At 34.9% G+C, this 22158-nt stretch overlaps 1 protein-coding gene across 1 annotated transcript in view; it reads right to left on the bottom strand.

Annotated features, from left to right (window-relative positions):
- Positions 1 to 18823, bottom strand: part of PRKD3 (protein kinase D3) — a 53603-nt gene extending 34780 nt beyond the window's left edge. The window contains exons 1-4 of the mRNA XM_069493897.1: positions 18536 to 18823; positions 2801 to 2939; positions 1183 to 1314; positions 30 to 187 (exon numbers count right to left, since the gene is read on the bottom strand). Coding sequence (XP_069349998.1) covers positions 30 to 187; positions 1183 to 1314; positions 2801 to 2939; positions 18536 to 18823 — 717 coding nt within the window. The remainder of the gene's footprint in view (positions 1 to 29; positions 188 to 1182; positions 1315 to 2800; positions 2940 to 18535) is intronic.
- Positions 18824 to 22158: the final 3335 nt, after the last annotated feature.

The following is a 22158-nucleotide window of genomic DNA, read 5'->3' as shown; positions in this document are numbered from 1 at the left end:
TAGTCCTTCTATTACCTTAGAATACATACCTCTTCGCTGGGAAGGGCTACACATTCAGGCTGTAGAGGTCTTGGAACTGAGAGGCCAGGTCCTGGTAAAGATACATTTGACAGACGTCTCTTTCTTACTCCACTACAGTTATTTGGAATCTTGAAGGCACATCGTTTATGGTAATTTAATCCACAGCCTAAATATATTTTAAAAGGTAAAAAATAATATTAAAAAAACTTTTAAGTGTGACACATAAAAAAATTGGTGCTTCTTTTATTAATTTCTCTGTTAGCAATATCTGTTCTAACTAAGAATTCAGATGACAGGCTAAGTGGAAGCTAACAAATTGAGGAATAGGAAATGGGTAGAAAGGTCTGTTTAGAAAGGTTAAGTTAGCTAGAGCAGTGGTTTTTGAAGTGTGGTCCGTAAAGCTATCACCTGTCAATTTGTTAGAAATGTCAATTATTGGGCTCTACCCCACATCTACTGAATTAGAAACTCTGGGGATGGGACCCAGAAAAGTACGTTTTATGATACATGATAAAGTTTGAGAACCACTGGCTTAAAGTACTGGTCAGCAAAATGTGGCCTGTGTACCAAATTCTTCCTGTGCCATGAAAATTACATGAAACACAAATTTCAGTGTTCCTAAATAAAGTTTTACTGGAACACAGCCATGTCTATTTGTTTACATCTTGTCTATGGCTAATTTCACATTATAGGAGAGTCAGCAAAGCCTAAAATATTTATTCTCTGGCATTTTACAGAAAAAGTTTGTTAACACTCCAACTTAGAGGACTGTTTCTTAATAAGAATTGTGCACCTGTGCCCTACCCCCTAGCAATTGTAATTCAGAACAACTTTGACAGTTTTGTTGTAAGACTTAAAAAAAAATTAAAAACATTAATATTTATTGATCCACTACTCTGTGACAAATATTTTACCCATATTACTTTACTAAACCATTTACTCTTCAAGAAACCCATGGGGTAGAATATATTTTACAGAGAAATTGATCCTCAGAGAGATTAGGTAAATTGCCCAAGAATACGAACGAGTCCCAATCCCTCCAATTCTAAATCCTGGTCACTCCCTAGTCACCAACTAATAATCTCACTTTCTCAGTGATAATAAAAGAATGTAAACGTGAAACCGTATTTTAAAGGACCACAAAAATTTTAGAACACATACCTTCACATTTCAGTCCCTGACGTACCAATCCCCAGAGCATCTCACCACAATAATCACAAAAAGTAGGAGCTTTGTAAGAATGTACATAAAGAGTATGTGGACGAATCTGGAAGTCTTCTACTGTGGCCAAAGCTTTTAAAAAAGAAAAGTATTAAAATAAACCTTAGGAATGTTCACTTGTTCATTTATGTTGTGGTATACAAAATCATTTTTTTCTCTGAAAATTTCATCTGAGCATAAAAATAATTTTAAACATTTAATACTGTGATATTTAAACTCTAGGAAGTCCATAAGCTTCAAATAATTTAACTCCGAAAGTAGGTCTGTAGATTAGGTATCTGGAACTCCCAAAAGCACTTTCTCATAATGTAAGATTGCAGATAGCTGTTAGGTCTATTTTAGCCAATTAAAAACTGTTTAACTTATGATATGCTGAGAAAAACACTAAAGTAAAAAATGCTGTGGAACTTAACCTCAATATACAGCAATATTTCTGTGGGAAAAAACAATGAGTCCTAACTTAGGATCCCAGGATACACTCTCTGTATGTTCTCCATAGTCCCAATGGTTAAGAGAAAGAGACTCCTCTCTTCTAAGTGAGCAACAGAACAGCAGACACAAGGATCTTCCTTTCGCCTGAACCTGCAAGTCATCACTGGATTTCCCTGTGGTCTCATGAAGGGTAAAGAAAAAACAGACGGATGTGAGCATGATCTCCAGGGAAGACAGGGAGTGACGCCCCTCAGGGGCAAGGAGGAAGACAAGGATGGGGAAGTATACAGACGGTTTGGGGTTGTGGTGTAGATGAATGATCAAGGTTAGGGGGGGCCTAGATGAATGGGAGAATCAGAAATAAGATGAGAAGAGTGGGGACTCATAAGGAAAGGTGATGGTCAGTGAGGATCTCAAGAACAGGTTCAAAGGGCAGTTTGGGAAGTGGGATAACTGACAGCAGGACTCTGGACTCTTGGATGGCCAGCTTGCTTCCTTTCTTGCCAAACAAGAAGTATTACAGACCTACTATGTACATTGTTATGGCATTCTTTCTTCCCTTTCACTCCTCACTAACCGTGCTGCTTACATTGCTATTAGGTGAGATCAGAAATACTGGGAGCTAAGGAACAAGGTATGGCAAGAATAGGTGAGGTGGGAAAAGGAGAGAGGTAGAAAAAAGCTCACTGAGAACGAAAAGAGAAGGAGCATTTTTATAAGCCATAGAAATATATAGTTTCCTCTTCCATATTTTCATTACTTCTCCTTTTTTCCTAATTCTTTTTCTGAACCCCAATTGTTTTACGCTCTTTATAGAAATGGGGAAAAGGAAACAGAATTTCGGCGTAATTGTTTTATTTCTTCTTCTCAGAGAAAAGTACACTCTTTTCAGTTCAAATGATAATTCCCTTAGCTCAGTAACATTCAAGCAATTCTCAGCTTATTTTCTGTTCTTATCTGTGACATAACCTTCCTGAAAGTAAAAATCATATGGCAGCCATTGTTATAGATAAAAGAAGTAAGCACTAATAATACAAAGACCAAGAATAACTGAATACAACCTTTAGTGTACAGAAAATGAGGCTCTTTGAACAAAAAAGAAAGAAAAATAAAAGAAGCTACTTACCTGAAAGAACAACTTCTACTAGGTCTCCTTCATGTATTTCATCTGCTGAGGTAATCAGCCGCAAAATATTTTCTGAGTTCATGTCATGACGAAAGAGAAGAATTTTATCATACATGCCAAAGAATCCACACTCTGGAAACTGCAGGAAAATAGTCCTGTATCAGTATACCCAGAGCTTTCTATTTTTATAAGTAAATGTTTCAATTTTATGAAAAAATTTTAAACATAATGTTTTGACCTGACACTATTAATTTCTAACTATTAATATCTAAAAGGGGAACCACATACTCAAGCATCCTGGTTAATTTTAAAGTTCAAAAACAGAAAAGTAAACTTACAAATAAATAATCACTGATTATCTTAAAATACATCTCTTAGAAATATAGGATTTCTATGTTCAGTTACTGATGGAGAATATAATCTTGAACTTACTGCTGATCTATTCTTAGCCTGAAAGATAAGCAGTCTTACCCACTCTCTAGAACTATACTGTCTAAATATATGGTTAGCTACTAGCCCTATGCAGTTATTTAAATTTAAAATAATTGAAATTACATAAAATTAAAAGTTTAGTCCTCAGTCACTGTGGACACATTACAAGCACTCAATTGGCACCTGAACTACCAGCTAATAAAAAAAGGACTCCACATTCCAGCTTCATAAAAATAAAAACTCTAATAAAATATTTTGTGTGAATGAAATTGATTTTAAAAAGTCCTGTTTCTTGCATGTCTGCTAAGTGCAAGATATTAGCCCCATAGTTTATAAAGATAAAACAGTCCTTATCTTCCAGGAGCTTATAATTTAGTAGGAAGGTGGAAATAAAAACAAATATTATGCAGTATAAGGCAAATGACAAAAATGAAATATAAACAAAATTCTAGAATAAGAGGGAATAAAAAACTTTAACTGGGAAGGTGGAGTAGAAGGATCCAGTATGATATTTGAGCAGAACTGTAAAAAAGAGAAGCAGGATTTCCACAGGATGCAAGTGAAAGTGAAAGTGTCGTTGTTGAGAAAATACAAGGTAAACTAAAGAAGGTAAGTGGAGCCTTGAACTGAAGAATTAGGTTGGGGAGAGTTGGGTAGAAAGAAGGCAAAAATGCACACGGGGCCCCATTGGGGCCACACTAACAGGGAAACCCGGAATTTACAGAGCTGGCTTCAGCTTTGCTACCTACAAACTATGGCACCTTAGATAAATTGCTTGACCTCTCTACATCAGTTTCTTGTTTATAAAATGGGGACTACGGGAGTGCTGGCATTATAGGGTTTTTGTCAAAATTAAATTACTCAACGGCTATAAAACCTTTAGCACTCTGATCCATAAATGTTAGTGGTTCATATTATTCTTCTATATCTAAGAGGGAGAGACATAGCGTCCCAAAGCAAGGACACAGGGTCCCAGAGCAAGGCAGTAACATGATCAAATCTGAATTTCAAAAAGGTAATGCACTGACAGCACTGTGTAGAGGAACTGGAACAGGAAGAGACCAAAGCAAGCTCCTGAAGAAAGGCTGAAGCTATTGGTCATGAAAGAGGTATAAGAGTCTGGATTATATAGCAAATAAATGGAAAGAGACAAACAAGGAACGCTTCTCTCCAGAAACTATTTTTGGTAATCATATGGATTATTAATACTATGATTACCAAAGCAGAAGTTCTGAATAATGGCAACTGAAGAAATGAATAATAAACACAACAATGAGAGAAGGAAAACAACATTAAAATGTTTAGCTTGGAAAAAATAAATATAAAATAACCTTCTTAATAAACATATGACCTAATTAATAATAATGCCAATATAAATTCTTTACTTACTCAAAAGCAGGTAAAGAAATTATGAGAATTGTTAAAAATATTTAAAATAGACATTTGCATATCAGATGCTGGAAAGCTATGGGTGATGATAAAGAAAAAAGTCATTTTCTAGGCTAGAGAATGTTTTCATACTGTACCCATCTATACGACTGACAAATTATAGAGTTCCCGGGGAAAAACTATAATAACTAACCTGCAAAAAACAGATCTCTGCTATTCACAATTATGATTTATATGTATGTTTGGTAAGATAGTTAGAAATTATCTAAAACAAGAGTCTGAACTAAACAAAATAACAAAAACGTGGCCTGAAAAAGCAAGAGAAGATTAAATACTGCCACCGAACATCAGGTAAATACTGTGGTCAAGCTTTAAAAACATTAGAAGTCTTGAGGCAAGAGTATATCAAAGGTAAACACCTAAAAAGAAGAAACAGAAATAAACCAAGAACACACATTTTAAAAGGTCTGAACAATTATAGAAAATAAACAAAAAACAACTTGTTAATGAATTGAATATACAGGGATTTACTATTCATCATGATTTTTGAAAAATTCATAAATTAGGTTTTCAAGCAGTAATGAATCCCTAAAACAATGTCTCCACTCTGGCCACACATCAGAACCACCTGTGGGGCTTAAAACAAACAGAAGATGTTCAGGCTTTCATTCCAGGTTCAGCTCTGGGAAATAAGACATGGACATTGAATTTTAAATTTACTTTTTAAATATTATTCAATGTACTTATTATACATACTGTTTTTTAAAAGTAGTTTTAAAAGTAGTTTTACATTTATAGAAAAATTTAGACTATAGTACAGAGTTCCTATATACTACCTCATACCTAGTTTCCTCTATTATTATTTTTTATTAGCATGGTACATTTATTATAATTAATGACCCAACAGCTATACATTATCAGATTCCTTAGTTTTTACCTAATACCCTTCATCTATTCGAGGATCCCAGCCAAGATATCACATTACCTTTAGTTGTCAAGTGCCTGTAGGCCCCGTTTTGGTTGTGACAGTTTTTGAGACTTGATCTTGGCTGTTCTGAGGAGCACTCATCAGCTGTCTCATAGGGTGCCTCATTATTGGAATCTGTCTGATGTTTTTCTCATGATTAGACTGGGGTAATGGGGCTTGGAGAGGCAGACCACAGAGGTAAAATGCCATTCTCATCACATCATGTCAAGGGTGTGGTATCAACATGACATCACTGTTGACGGCTGAGTTGGTATTTGCCAAGTTTCTCCACTGCAAAGCTATTCGTTTTTCCCTCTTTCCATACCATACTCTTTGGAAGTCATTATGAACAGACTCCACTTAAGGAATGGAAAGTTGTATTCCCTTTTTTGAAGGTTGAGTATTTATTTGAAATTCTTCTAAATGGGAGATTTATTTTCCCCCACTTATTTATTAATTCATTCATTCGATCATTTATATGTATCAGTATGGATTCATGGATATTTATTGTATACTTTGGGACATAATATATACTCTTTTAGAATATAACTTTAGCCCGGGTGTGGTGGCTCACGCCTGTAATCCTAGGACTCTGGGAGGCCCAGGTAGGGGGATTGCTTGAGGCCAGGAGTTCAAGACCAGCCTGACCAAGAGCGAGACCCAGTGTCCACTTAAAATAGAAAAATTAGCTGGCCGTCATGGTGCACACCTGTAGTCCTAGCTACATGGGAAGCTGAGGCAGGAGGATTGCTTGAGCCCAGGATTTTGAGGTTGCAGTGAGCTATGATGATACCAGAGTAAGACCCTGCCTCAAAAAAAAAAAATTATTTTTGATTAGGCAATTTATTCACATGGTTCAAAATTCTTTTGAAAGGTAAAAAAGAGTAGAAGGCAAAATCTACACACTAGCTGCCCAGTTAACTGCTCTGTAGACAACAGTGCTGCCAGTTTTTTCATAATCCTTCTGAAAATATTTTATATATAACCAAGTAAACATGGATGTATCTTTCCTCCATTTTACACAAATGGTGACACACTATAAACACTGTTCTGCACCTTGCTTGTGTATATCTATATCTATATATATAGCTGTTGGTTTTTTTTTAAGAGACAGGGTCTTACTCTGTCGCCCACGATGGTCTTGAACTACTGGGCCTCGGGTAATTCTCCCGCCTCGGCCTCCCTAAGTGCTGGGATTACAGGCATGAGCCACCAAGCCCAGCCAGTAATATATTTTAGAGATCATTCCATTTACAAAGAACATTCTTATTCTTTTTTATTTATGTATGTATTTTGCAGCTGCATAGTTTTCTTTTACCAGTCCCTACTGAGGGGATATGGGGTAAGGACGAGTAAAGCGCAAAGTGAAGTCTCTTCCCAGTCCATATGGGAAAGTAACAGAATTTCATCATGAAGTTACTGAATTTCCACCCTCATGCACTCTACTCACTTCAGGTTCTTTGCTTTTGCATTAAAGATGGCTTCAATAAAAAAAGAGATCTTATCTTTCTAACCATTTGATAAAAGTTACTTATTATGGTTTTAACCTAACACTTGTTATAAGTAAATGGTTCCACTACCTGCAAGGTTCTTTCAAGCATTGCTTATCTTGAGAGTTCTTAAGGTGAACACAGTTTAAAGTTCACATTGTTAAAATTTTGTCAGTGAAATGTTAGATGATATAGGAAGCTTGCAAGTTATTTTCCTTGGTCAAACACAACTTTTGCATTTTAATGCATTGCTCCAGAATTAACATTATCTGAACGGAATAGCTTATCAGTATGTCTGTTTTTTTTAAAGGGATACAGGTTTTATTTTAAATGCAATGAGAAACAACAACAAAAACAGTTTTAACATTAATTTACTTTCTACAAAAAGTTTTTACTTGAGATGAGTAAAGTATACTCATCTTAACTAGAAGCTTGATAGCTTTTTTTTTTTTTTTTTTGAGACAGAGTCTCACTCTGTTGCCCAGGCTAGAGTGAGTGCCGTGGCGTCAGCCTAGCTCACAGCAACCTCAAACTCCTGGGCTTAAGCGATCCTCCTGTCTCAGCCTCCCGAGTAGCTGGGACTACAGGCATGCGCCACCATGCCCGGCTAATTTTTTCTATATATATTTTTAGCTGTCCATATAATTTCTTTCTATTTTTGGTAGAGGTGGGGTCTCGCTCTTGCTCAGGCTGGTCTCGAACTCCTGAGCTCAAACGATCCGCCCACCTCGGCCTCCCAGAGTGCTAGGATTACAGGCGTGAGCCACCGCGCCCGGCCAGAAGCTTGATAGCTTTATACATAAATATATTCTGTGTCACCACCACCCAGGTCAAGACATAGAACATTCTCAGCACCACAGGTTTCTTCATATGCACCTAATTTGAGATGCTGAATACTAGAGTCATCTTAAAATTTGATGCTAAGTAAATTTTCACAGTAAGTCTTTTTAAATATACACCAGATCATAGTAAGTAAGCTCCATGAAGGCAAGAATGTTCTCTTTTCACGTTCCTCTTGAATCCCCAAGCACCTAGTACTTAACAGGCACTTACTCAAAAAAATGCCTTGACCATTGAACAAATAATTTAGCACTAATAAACTCTCTAGAAACAAAGGTAATATTAATTTAACATCATTTTTAAAGAAAATATTTAACTGAAGGGAAGAATCTCAATGACTCTGTTTCTATAATATATACAAACATAAGGCACTATAGTCTAGATGAGTCATTGAGAAAATTACTCAATGTGAACTTGAATTTATTCTTACTTTTCATCAACATCCAACCCAGAATCTGCTGGATATGACATACCAGAAGAGCTGCTTCATGTAACACCTGCCTTTCTTATACAAACTAGAGCAATCTTTTTCATTTTTTTCCTGTTTTGTTATTAGTTCTTTAATTCAAACTTTCTGGGACCTTCTATTTTAGCCAAGCTCTTAAAATGAATATCCAGCAGAATTAAAAAAATTTTTTTTTCTTCTTCTTGTGAGAGCCTCCAGATAAGTAATGGGTGCCTAACCCTGTTTTGCCTAGACAAAAAATGTAGGAGCAGAATAGAGTAGGACGTCACCAAGCCATTGCAACACAGCTGTAGTGGAAAGAATGGGGTAAAGAAAACAACACAGAATGACAACTGGTTTCTAGAAAACAAAAGATACAGCTGGGGTTTTCGTTCCACTTTGTCAGAACCTGAAAATTACACCCAATTCATGTCTACAGAGACAATATATTTGGTCAAAGAATAGACCAAAATCACTTCTAAATTAAGCTACATAAGCAAATAGTCCTCAGGTCTAGTCATGTAAATGGTCAAAACTAAAACCAAATGTTTTAAATCAGCTAAAAGCAGACATTTGGCTTTAGTCAGAATAATTTCAATTTTGGTAAACAGCATTATAACTTAAAATGAATTGCTGTCAATTTCCTTTCTTACTTCGATTACATCTACTATGTTCAACAAATTAACACAGTAGCAGTAGCATTACAGTGGTATCTTCTAAGCCTCTCGACAATATGAAAGCAAGAAGGTGAGGAACTAACATTCCTTGAGTGTAGTCAATTTGCATCAGAAATTGTACTAAACACTCAATATAAGCTATTTTAATTTTCTCAAAACTCCTAAAACATGTAATCCCAGGTTTTCAGTAAGGTAAACACTTGATCTCTATTTTTTATAGTCTGTCATATGTTAAATATTAAAATCAAAAGGCAAGAGCAAAGCAATGTAAGCATGCTGGCAGGCCACCTACTATACTACAAGCTTTGGTATTTACTAAAATTTTAAGACCTCTTCAAGACCACTGATCTTTCCAGATTCAAAGAGATTTTAAAATAATGAGCACTAATAATGCACCAGACTTTATAATAAGGGCTTCATATTTAACACATTGACTGCCACCCCCCCCAAAAAAATTTTTTTTCCTTAGGGCCACAGTGTTTTATTATAAAAACAGAATAAAAACTTTGAAAGCAATACAATCCTTTCTAATTTAATGAAAAATATGTTATTTTTTATTGTTTTCTGTGCATGAGAAACTTGAAAAATGTGCAACTTGAAAAATAGTTCTTGTGGCTCCCAAGGTAAAGAGATGTGTGAGTTACATATGCTTCATGAGGCCCGGGCTCAAAACTAGTGTGAGTTAAATACAACTAACATGGCAGTTAATGTTAGTCACCATAATTGTTTTTATGGAGGTAGATAGGATCCTAGCTTCACAGATGAGAAAACTGAGGATTAGAAGTTAAGTGACTTGAAAAGGGCCTATCATCACAAAACAAGAAAGTGGTAGAATAAAAATCTACACCCCAGGTGTGTCTCCTTGGTTCCAAACTCTGCTCTAGGGTAATATACTCTGCTATCTCTTCCTTACTCTTTTTTTTAACACACCAGTAACAAAGCTAGTGTAATTTTAATATTCAGAATTCATGGATGAATAATCACTGTAAGATGGGCAAGGCTTGTGGCCTACTCCCTCCGTATTGATTCGCTCACTTGTAATCTGATTCTTGTGTTCTCCCAGCTGTGATCTGATCAGCAAATTTTGGCTTGGCTCAATCCCAGTTCTACCTGCCGCTCAGATTTGTCTGCCTTCTGGGTTCTCCTAATTGCTAGTCACATTAGTTCTTTGGGTTTTATCAGTAAAAACACATTCCCTCAGTTTATAAGCCTCTAGAAGGCAGAAATCTTGTTTGTTGTTAATTTTGCTTTATAAACCAATACGAAAATACAGGAATCTAACACACATATAGGTTAACAATTTACATTCACTGTTTAACTATATCCATACTCCTAATGGAAAGTGTGTTATGTTCTTAAAACAAACAATGCCCAACTCAAACTAGAAATCCTATTTAAAAGGTCTCAAGTTACAATTCACATTTATAAGATTTTAATCTAGGAGATATTCATATTCCCTAATTTACTAAGACTCTGCAATAGTATTAGCAGAGAGAAGTTTTAGATTTCTCTAAACTTCGGAAATTCTATTTCTGATCAGTTTAACTCAGGGATTTTCAACCTCAGCATTATTAACATTTTGGGCCAGATAAAGTTTTGTTACGGGGGGCTCTTATAGCAGTATCCCTGCCCTCTATCCATTAAATGTCAGTAGCATTGCTCACTTCCCAGTTGTGACAACCAAAAATATCTCTAGACACTGCCAAGGTCCCCTGGGGGTCAAAATCTTGCTGTTTGAGAACCATTGGTTTAACTTGATTTTATAGATTAAAATTAGAAACTGAGATTTTAATATTTGCTAATAAAAGTCCTAATCCACATTCTTATGTGGAATAAGGAAAAAGTTCACTGGTATCCCCAAGAAGTGAGTAACTTTGAGAATTTCTGCATTCTAGAAGAACCTGGCCTTTTGTACAATCTCAAGAAGAGCACTGCAAACTAAATAGTGGACAAGCTAAACTAGTGGCATCAGGTAGGGCACAACTAAGGTACTGATACACACAGATACTGAAACAAGATAGAAAAGAATACTGGTGCTTATCTGCTCATTTCTTTCTCTTTTCAGCTCTGACAACTATAAATCCTTTCATCAATGAAAGCAATTACCACCACAGATTTGCAGTATCATGTTTTTAGTATTAAGAGCAGGCAGAATGTGCCTTTAACGAAAAGTCTACTGTATTTCCGAGAATAGAAAGATGAATTAGATAGCACCAATCTCAATGTATCATAAATGTTGGAAGGGTTTCAAAGCTTCAAAAGAAGGAAGATAAATTTTTGCTTATGCTAATAACAACAAAAGAAACTCCACCCTACTTCACCCTTGGGATGCATAATAAAATTGGATGAAATTCAAACAGTGATCACTTTTGCTTATATCCAAGTTTTAAGCAAAGCCCAACTATAAATGATCTGTTGGTTGAAGAGATATTTTCTTGAGAAAAAAAATTCAGTGTATATGTTTTATATTATCCTTATTAGAATTTGATCCAATTTTAAAATGATAAGCCTCAAATCACTCACTTCTTTATTTCTATGAAATTTTACCAAAGTTTCCCCTATACTGGGAATACCAATTTCATTTTCCTCTAATTGAACACATAATACCTAATCTGTATTTACTTTAAAACTACTATTTTGAACACTTTTCCATGTTTGGTAATTTATTTAACCTTTTTGGAAAATATATTTTAGATCATTTGACTACATATTTGAGATCATAGTATTTTTCTTACCAATAGATGAGCTCTTATTATAGAGTGAAGACATTGACCTTATACAATACTTGTCATTTCTCCAATCTTATTTTTGTAATTTTTATATATATATATACAATTCTGAATAAAATCTATAAACTGTTCTTTTCCCTTGTGTTTCCTTTTATTGATGTAAAAGTGAGTTATCCCACTGTCTAGAAATTTGATAGTCAATTCCATTTTATACTAATTTTCCTTTGAGATTTCACGTTAACTTTTTTTTCACTCTGAAATTTATCATGGTGTCAGGTATTAAGTGAAGGTCTATGTTAATTTCCCTTCAATGGTTTAAATTTGGTTTTCTAAACTCCATTTTTTGAAAAATAATTCCTTTTTGTTGTATTTCTCATACCTGCTATGGAATATACCTAAAATGTACGTTGGGCCTGTCTATTCCTGTTTAAGTAGTATATAATTTCAATTATTATACCTTTCTTTCTTTCCCTTTTCTCTCTTATTTTTCAGATTTTAAAATAAATGCTCTTTACTACTTGTATTTCTCCCAGATAAACTTTAGAATAACATTGTCAGGGTAAAAAGAATTTTACCCTGGGTAAAATAAATCTTTAATAGAAAAAAATTTAATTTGAGAAGTAAAAATACTTCTCATTATCAGCATTCCTTTTTCAGGAACATGATAAAACACATTCATTTCACAAAGTCTTTAAAAATATTTCAAAAATTTTAAATTATGTTTATATTTGGATTTATCCATTTCTTAAGGTAATTATCACTCAATACTCATAGCCATTTTTTTCCTAATGGAGATATCTATGTACTCTTGGTTAGTTTTTCTGTCCCTCTCGTGATATGAAAAGATTGTATGTAGTTTCATTTAACTGTCCCTATCTCTTTATGGTTGCTCAATATGCTCTTTATGGCAGTTTAATACTTGTGCATGTGTATACAGTGCAGAAATATCTCAATTCCATTATATTAGATGTAACAGCCTAAGGGTATAGAAACACAAAGAAGCAGGCTTACTCACTTACTGCTCAACAATAGTAATTAAATGACCAGATAAATCAGTTAACCTCAAAATTGTATGATTCTGAAGTCACACATGTAATCATCATTAACCTAAAGAAATACATTATGCCCTGAGGAATATAATATACTTGTAGCTGAGCCTATAGGCACATGCCACCACGCCTGGCTAATTTCTCTCACTTTTTTAGAGACAGGGTCTCACTATGTTGTCTAGGCTGGTCTTGAACTCCTGGTCTCAAGAGATCCTTCTGCCTCCACCTCCCAAAGTACTAGGATTATTGGTATAAGCCACTGAGCCTGGCCATACTGGATTGTTATAATGCAGAAATCACAGGTTTCACATGCAGTCCAAGAACAGAAGATTGAATAAATCACAGAACTAATATACCATTATCCTAATTTTCTGTACCAATAGAAGAATTAGTAAAGCTAATAGAAAATTGTGAATATTCATTCAGATCAAGAAAGGAATCAGTTAGTTGTCTTCTACACAGTAGAAAATAGATTTTGACATATATGTATATTTCATAAAGCACAATCTTAAAGTTAACATAAATTTAACTGGTAGTAGCTTTCAGTTATTTCCAGGTCACCACTGATTAATTCTAACCAATTTTTAACAGGGAGAGATTTCAAAGTATAGTGGTTAAAGTTTTTTTTTCTTTTCAGAAAAAGATCAGATTAATAAATAATATTACTGATAACATTTACTGATTACTATGTGCTGGGTACTAGACTAAACATTTAATACACATATATATGTACACACACATACACACACAAAACCATGAGAGATGACTACTATCTTTAACCTCATTTTTCAGATAAGAAACCAAGATTACACATCTAGTGAGCGGTAGAAATGAACTCTAGTTTGACTAACCCAAAACTCGTGTTTTTAACAATACTACACTGATTTAGTCAACCAAGAGGTATTTGTTGAGCACCTACGGTGGCCATATCTGGCCTCATAGAACTTACAGTTTTATGGTAGATACATTCAAGTAAACGAACAATTACAATCAGCATGATGAAATACTACACTACAACAGGTTGAATAGGAAGCTACCACCTGCACAGAAAAAGACTTGCTAGAGGTCTAAGAATTGGATGTGGCAGAGAAAGGGTGTTACAAGCAGAGAAACAGCAGGCACAAAGAGCTAATTAATGACATAATGTGGCATGTTTGAAGCTTAGAAAAGGAATCTGGACCGGAGATATGCCATTGTGAATCATCAGCATATTTTGCAAGTAAACTTGCAATAATACCTTACATAAGCAATCACATATTTCTGTCACCTGCTCATTGCTACTAACTACAAATGTTTGTGTAATTACAAGAGTGAGAAAGGCAGAGATCACCATGAATTTCTTGAATAACTAGGTCTAGCTCACATAAAATTTAGAGTATTACTAGGAAGCAGAATCACAAAACTTTATTCATTTGACCATGCAAAAGAGTATATATGTGCATAAATAGACTGGTTTCTGCTCTCATTGACTACTGAGGATGTTAAAGGCATCTTGTATTATCCACGCTAGAAGCTATCAGAAAGTAGTAACAAGGCATTGTACCAGCTGCTGGGGTTTATTTCCCCAGGTGAAGTACTACAGTTGGTGATGGCAAAAGCAAAAAGTATGGTTTAAAACCTAAGCTTTCATAACTCCCCCTAACAAGCTGGTAGTTCTCCTTCCTTTGACTCATTTTACCATTTTATACCTTTATTTCAGGACTTGTCATAATCTACCTTATATTACAGTAATTTGACATTTGGTCATTTCCTCCCTTTCTAGAGCATAAAACACAGGGACAGGGAATTTGTCTTTTTTTCATCTTGGGAGCCTCCACAGTCATCTGGCACTGTGACTGAAAAGAGTAAGTATACCGTAAATATTTGTTCAACTGAAGCAAAGCCATAACAGATAATGGCACCCCGGTAAGGTATAATTGTATCACACTATTTAGCTCTCTGCAAACTGCCAAGTAGAAAAAAAATCACTAGCATTTATTTTCCCTCTATTAATGGAATTTTCAACTATCATAGTAACCTATAATCAATCATATGTAGGCCTCACTGAAATTTTGAATTATATATTATAAAATACATTATTATATTATCAGTATGTGGAAAATAATGCGATGGCATGTTATAAAACAAAATATAAAATTTAAGTATTTCAAAAAACGTATCTTCAGATTATTATTTACCTGATCCTTAAGCTTACTGATTTCCATTAGAATAGAGGTTCTAAATTCTGGCTGCTCATTAGAATCATACATAGAGCGCTTAAAGAGTCTCCCCTCCAGGAGATCCTGACTTAATATAATATGTAGGTTAGAGAAGGACCTGTTTAAGCTCCTAGATGTTATTCTCTGGTGCAGCCTGGGTTGCAAACCACTGTTATGAATCAAGTCATATTTAAGTTGCACATGACCTTGCAACTACAGGCATGGAATTTATAAATATTTATGAATCCTGATCCTTTACAACACGTGGCCTGTGGTAAAATATTTTTTAAAATTAAGCCATTTTTTTCATGAATATGACAAAATAAACTTTGAACATTTTGCTTCTAATTTTTAAAAAGCTGGTAATCAGGAAATGTTCAATGATAGGGTCATCAGAAAATCTTGTGGGTTATTTAAAAGTAGATTGGATATTTATAGGAAAAAATAGACAAAAACATTAAAATAAAGTCTGCATTTGTCCAGGTATATGTATTAACTTGTTCATTTGATTGTAACAAGTTATTATTTTATAAAAAATTACTGAATCATGGAAAAACTTGACAAGGAGCTTGGTTCACACTCCTTCAACCTATTTCCAAGAGTAGGCTGGGATTGAAAAAAATCTTAAAACAATACATTAGTTGTCATGGCACAACTCAGAGGCAAATATAGCTTTTCCATTGCACTATTATGTATACTTCTAATGGAAATCTTCTGTTTCAGCTCTGCTTTCTTGTTTCAGCTCTTACAATATAAAAAAGTGTCCTTTTCATGGTCTATTAAGCGCCACATTTTCTGTTTTTTGTTAGTGATTCCTCTAAAATGGCTCCCAAGCATGTGCTGAATGTTCCTCAGTGCAGGAAGTCTGTGATGTGCCTTACGGAGTAAATATGTTAAATAAACTTCATTCAGGCATGAGTTATAGGGCTGCTGGTTGTCAGTACAATGTTAATGAATCAACTATATATATTAAATAAGGTGTCTTTAAACAGAAATACGCATAAAACCAGGGTATGTATTTATTGGCTGATGAAAATGTTGTGACCAAAAGTTTGTAGAAACCTAATCCTGTATTCCCATTAGGAGCAATGGTTCACTATTTGCTAATTCAGTGTTCACAGTGACTTTATAGAATATAACTACTGTAAATAATGAGAATTGATTATATGTAGAAATAAAATGTATGACAACATAGCACAAATGACAATAGGAAGAAAATAGAAACATACCATTTTAAGGCACACCTTACATTATACATAAAGTGGTATGAAACTGTTTGAAGATGCTCTATGATAAGTTAAAGATGCAGGGGTTTGCAAACATTTTCTGTATAAGGCCAGATAGTAATATTTCAGGCTTGGTGAGCCATATGGTATCTGCCACAGCTATTCAACTCTGCTGCCATAATGAAAGCAGCCATAGACAAGATATAAATGAATAAGCATGCTGTGTTCCAATAAAACTCTATTTACAAAAACAGGTGGTGGGCCAGATTTGGCCTATGGATGTACACTGCTGACCCCTGCATTAGAGTAACTGCTAAAAGAAATTTTTAAAGAATGTAAAAAAACCAGCAGTGGAGATAAAATGGAATTATATGACATACTCAATTCAAAAGAAGGCAGAAAAAAAGAAAAACAGGACCTAAGAACAAAAGGGACAAACAGAAAATAGCAAAAAATATATTTAAATGCATATATGTTGAAAATTATATTAAATATAAATGGTCTAAACACTTGAAAAGCAAAAGTTGACAGACTGAAAGCATGACCCAACTATATGCAGTCTACAAAAATCCTACTTTACATATGAAGACACAGAAAGGTTATAAGTAAAGCATGTGAAAAGATATTGCAATGCGAACACTAATTTTTTTTTAAAAAGTAGGAATAATTATATTAGTACCAAAATACAGACAGTGCCTGGCTTATGATTTTTGACTTATGATTTTCTGATTTTACAATGGTATAAAAGTGATACCCATTCAGTACACTCAGCTTACAATGTTTGAATAAACCCACTGTAAATTGAAAATATCATAAGTTAAAATGCACTTTTGACTTACCATATTTTCAACTTAACCATGGGCTTATCAGGACATAAACTCACCATAAGTCTAGGAGCATCTATAACATCAGAACAGGTATTACCAGAGATAAAGAAGAAAAGTTACATTAAAGAAGGGATCATTATATCAAAGGCTATAAAAAAATACTAAATGTGCTTGTAAATGGTAACACAGCTTCAAAAAATATGAAACAAAATTTGATAAAACTGAAAAAAATCAAAAAATCTAGAATCATTGTTGAGATTTCAATACTCTTTTCTCCATAAATGATAGAGCATATAGAAAGAAATCATAAAGATATAGAAGATCTTAACACTATCAAGCAATTGACCTAACTGACATTTCCAGAACACTCTACTCAACAAGAGCAGAAGACACCAGAGAAAGAATTGGGAGGGTTCATCTTAAGAAATAATGATTCCATTGCAAGAGTCAAGCAAAACACAAGAGCCCCAAGGTACATCCTTATGCAAAAGCTAAGTGAAAGAACACTTCGTTGACCCTCCTAAATCTCCAGAACATAGGACCTATATTTTATTAAAGTTTAATATAAGTCAATCACATTATCTCTACCAGAAAAAGCCTTACTTTTCCTTCTGGTTTTCCTATCTTGGTCACCAGCATTGCCACCCATCCAGTCACTCAGGTTGGCTGTCTTTCGCCCTTTACTCTTCCTTTATATTCAACAGGGTATCAAGTTTTAACAATTGTACTTTTCCAATACCCTTCAAATATGTCATCACTTTCCAACTGCCTCAGTTCAGGTCTTCATTATGATGGCCTCCAATCTGATCTCCCTACTTTATCTCACACTCAGTTGCCATATTTAAACTTTCCAAAACAGATCTGAACATCTTTTGTTGTGCAAATACCGTGTTCACTCTTAGAAAAATCAAGTGTGAAACTTTTCATTGGCACAGTGAAGGCAGCACAGATTGCACAGAAGAGTGTATAAGCTTTTAAGTTACGACAGACCTGTGTTTGAAATCTTTTATTAACAGGTTATCTGAAAAATAATCAGGCTCTAAAGAGAAGGAAAAGGGTAAAAAACAAAACAAAACAAAACACAGAGGGCAAAACACAGAGCACGTAGAAAAAACAAGGTGTGGACCTGGGACTTGGCCGCTGGTATGCCCCCCATGCCACCTGAATGCCTTGTGCTTTCCACCTCCTGTTTTCTCTGAAAACAAATGAGATTTCCTATGCCTCCTTGACTTTGTACTGATTTTCCTGTTCTTAAGAGACAAAAGAATAGTGGTCTTTTAAATCTGGGATATAGGTTCCAATTAGTTAGACTGATATTCCAGACTTTCAGCTCATAGTCTATTAGGACCCTTCCAAAAATGCTCAGAATTGACGGATCCATATGTGTTAACTCGTTGCATATATAACTGAGAAGCAACAGTAACATCATCTAGAAAAACTATGGACACGAATAGCATGCACAGTACCTTTTGATAAACAATGGAGCACACAAGGTCTTTGACAGCAGATAAAGACAGTTCCTGGGCTTCAATGGTAACACTCTCCCGTGTGAGGCCAATCTGCAGTAGAAATGAAACTGTATGCACTGAGCCTCTGGAGTTGGTGAGTGATGGTGCACTGAAGCTTCCATTAGAGAGTCGGGCAGAGAGTCCTGTCTTAGGACTTGAACATGGAGAAGCAGTTGGAAGCACAGCAGGAATAGCTGCAGGTAATACAGACTTCTGGGCTGATGGAGGGGAATTATTTGCAGACATCTGCCTTTCTTTAATCTTTTAAAACAGTTGTCAATTCTTTGAAAGTGATTATGAAGAGGTTTTTAAAATAACAGCAAAAAAAAAAATGACTACACTTTTGGATTTAGTTGAAAGCTTCTTTATTTCCTCTTCTAAGCCACTCATGCCGATGATTACAAGTTTTATCACTGAGTTGAATGCAGAAAAGGTGCTACTTCTCTTAATACCAGTCCCATCAAAAAGGTATCTTATTTCTAGGACCACGACGACAGATTTGTATTTAACATTACTGAGTTATCCTAATCAGAATAGAGTTGACATTGATTATTTACTAAACATCTTCATCTTTTTTAAGTCTGTTCTTGTCTCTCTTAACCCCAGAAAAATACATATTGAACGAAAGTTGCTTTTCTGTCAAGATGAAATCCTCCTGGTTTACAAAATAGTGCTTTGGATTAATCTATTCAGTACTTATCCTTTGGTTCACCGATTTGATGGGACACCTTCTCAAATGTCCACACCTTAAATCACTTCTCAAATGTCCTCATTTTCATTGGAGGGGAGGGAAGAACTTGTCTATGACGAAGTACAAAGCCTCTTAAAACAGTACTGGTATATTTCACTTGATGAATAGGTCCATCGAGAAAAGTTGATGCTTTCTGAAATGCAGTCAGCCTAGAAGAAATTTTTAAAAAGGTTTTTAATATTTTACATTTATTTGAAATTAATTTAAAAATGTCAGATTACCTGTAATTTTTTTAAATGATAATTTTCGGCCATGTGTTTATAATTCACTAATAAATCCTAGTAAGTAGCCATTTTTTGCCTAGTTATCAGAACCATTTTTTACCGAAGGAATAATTTCAGGGACAGTCTCCTGCTCAAAAAAAAACAAAAAAAAAACTGGCACTCCTCAGTAATATCTGACACTTGAAGATTAAAAACTTTTTTTAAAAAAAATCTGTTTTATTTTATTTTTAATTGATGAATATCAAACACTTTTATTCTACAATTATACAACTGAGCTATGACAGGACAAAAAAGAGTAAAACTGACATTGTCATAGACATAAAATATACATAAAATACCTATCACCCAGCCATACAAAAGATGTACAATACATTCCTAATAAAGATAATTTAAGAGTATTCTTTTTTTATATTAAAAGCCTAATTCTGTCACAATACAACTGCTGACTTGTTTTGTTGAAAATTCCTAAGGAAGCAAGAGGGGATATACTGAACAGTTACATGACCAACAAAGTGTGAAAGCTGACATACTTATGACAGGAACATGGGAGAAAGTGATCTCATCATAAGGGATCTCCCATCCAAGTACTAACCAGGCCCAATCCTGCTTAAGTGTCCTAGATCAGACAAGATCAGGCATGTTCAGGGTGGTACAGCCATAAACCATAGGGATTTCTAACAGTAAGAAAGAAAACACTAGGTACAGTTAACCATGTATCATAGTTTTTAGAAAAGCACAATTCAAAAAGTAAAAAAAGAAAAAGGGATAATTCCGCATGAACAAGTGAAATGGCTCACTAGAGATGGATCCTTCTAACTTCCATTTATATAACCATAAACAATTCCAATGATGAAAGAGTGAAGCATCCACTGTGGCTGCAGAGTGACTCTCTGCAGAGTAGTTAATGGGGCTAAAAAAGGATGAACATGACAGAAGAACAAAAACATAAAGATATAGTATAAATAATGAGAAAGCTCAAAAAAAATTGAGACTTAGAAAAACACTGCTTAAAGATAAAAGCTTTCATAGCTACATTCAAATAAATACTATTACATCTTATATTGTACAACACGTCATAGTTCATAAATGTTTTACATACTTTATCTCATGATACTTCTTTGAAAGTTGACAGTGCAAATATCAGTTTTACAGATGAGAAAATTGAAGCACAAGGTGATAAAATAACTTGCTCAATATCACACGGCTATTAAGAGGTGGAGTGGGAATTAGAACCCAGGTTTCTTGCTTTCTTACCCAATGCTCTCTCCACAATAACAAACTATTTCTCGAACAGAACAAGGAACTGAGAGAATCACTGCTCAGAGGATGTTGCTAAGGTTGAGAGATCACATAGATTCCTCAACCTGTATTTTGCTTATCTTCTCCAACAGCTTTTAAACTAAAGCTGCAGAAAAACATTGAGAACTGAAACCTGAGGCTGATGAGTAAGAGACTAAAACAACTTTAGGCCAGTCTGAGTCTCTTGGGGCCAGATGAAATCCATTCCATACTACTAAAGCAATCAGCAAGTGTAATCACAAAGCTGATTCCCATAATCTTGAAGAAAGAGCTCAGAAAGACAGAATATGGGTAGAGTTGCTTCAAGTCCTGAGGGCTGGAGAAGCGGGAAAGCAAATTTCAGAAATTACAGAAAATTTAATTATGAAGCAAATGGTTTGTGAATAACTAGAGAAGAACATGATGATCACTAGATAGATGTTAGCATGAATTTAAACAAAACAAGTAATGTCAAATCAACCACGTTTACATCTTAGAAAATAATGACTATTAGACTTCTTAGATCAGTGGTCCCCAACCTTTTTGGCACCAGGGACTAGTTTCATGGAAAACAATTTTTCCATGGATCGGGGGCTCCAGGGGGGTGACGCAGGCGGAGCTCAGGTGGTGATGTGAGCAATGGGGTGTGGCTGTAAATACAGATGAAGCCTCACTGGCCTGCTGCTCACCTCTTGCTGAGCTAACATAACAGGCCGAGGACAGGTCTGTGGCCCCAGGGATCGGGGCCCACAGTCTTAGATGGAGGAAATAATAATAATAGTTTACATTTATTGAGCTCTTATTATCTGCCAGACATTATTCTAAGCACTTTATATGTATTATCTCACTTAATCTTCACAACAACCCATTTTATAGTTTAGAAAACAGGTTTACAGATTAAAGTACTTGCCCAAGATCACACAATTAACAAAGACAGAAAAAAAAGATAGTGTATTCTGACAAAAATAGTATTCAAGATGGTTTTCCATACTATCTTTGTAAATATGTTTCTTGAGTGTCAGTTGGATGTTAGTGTAGTTAGGTAAATTTGCTGCTCTAAGTCAATTTAGATGAGGAAAGTCTTTAGGGGAGTGGAGCTCTGTCTTTAGCCCTATTTTTCATTATTTATGAGATAATAAAGACACAGAAGACATGTTTATAAAATTCTCAGGTTGAACAAACCTGGGAGAAAAAAGCTAAAATTAAAGTGAAAATTAAGGAGAAGTGTAAAGCTTTGCATTTAGTTTCAAAAAGTTAAATATGCATTACAGAAACGGGGAAATGCTAACTCGGAAGCTGTTCATATGAGAAGGGGTTATCAACCCAAG

This window comes from Eulemur rufifrons, chromosome 19 (genome assembly GCF_041146395.1).
Source record: "Eulemur rufifrons isolate Redbay chromosome 19, OSU_ERuf_1, whole genome shotgun sequence".
Lineage (NCBI taxonomy): Eukaryota > Metazoa > Chordata > Mammalia > Primates > Lemuridae > Eulemur > Eulemur rufifrons.
Note: the sequence above shows the minus strand (reverse complement) of the source record. Positions and strands in the feature narration are given on the sequence as shown.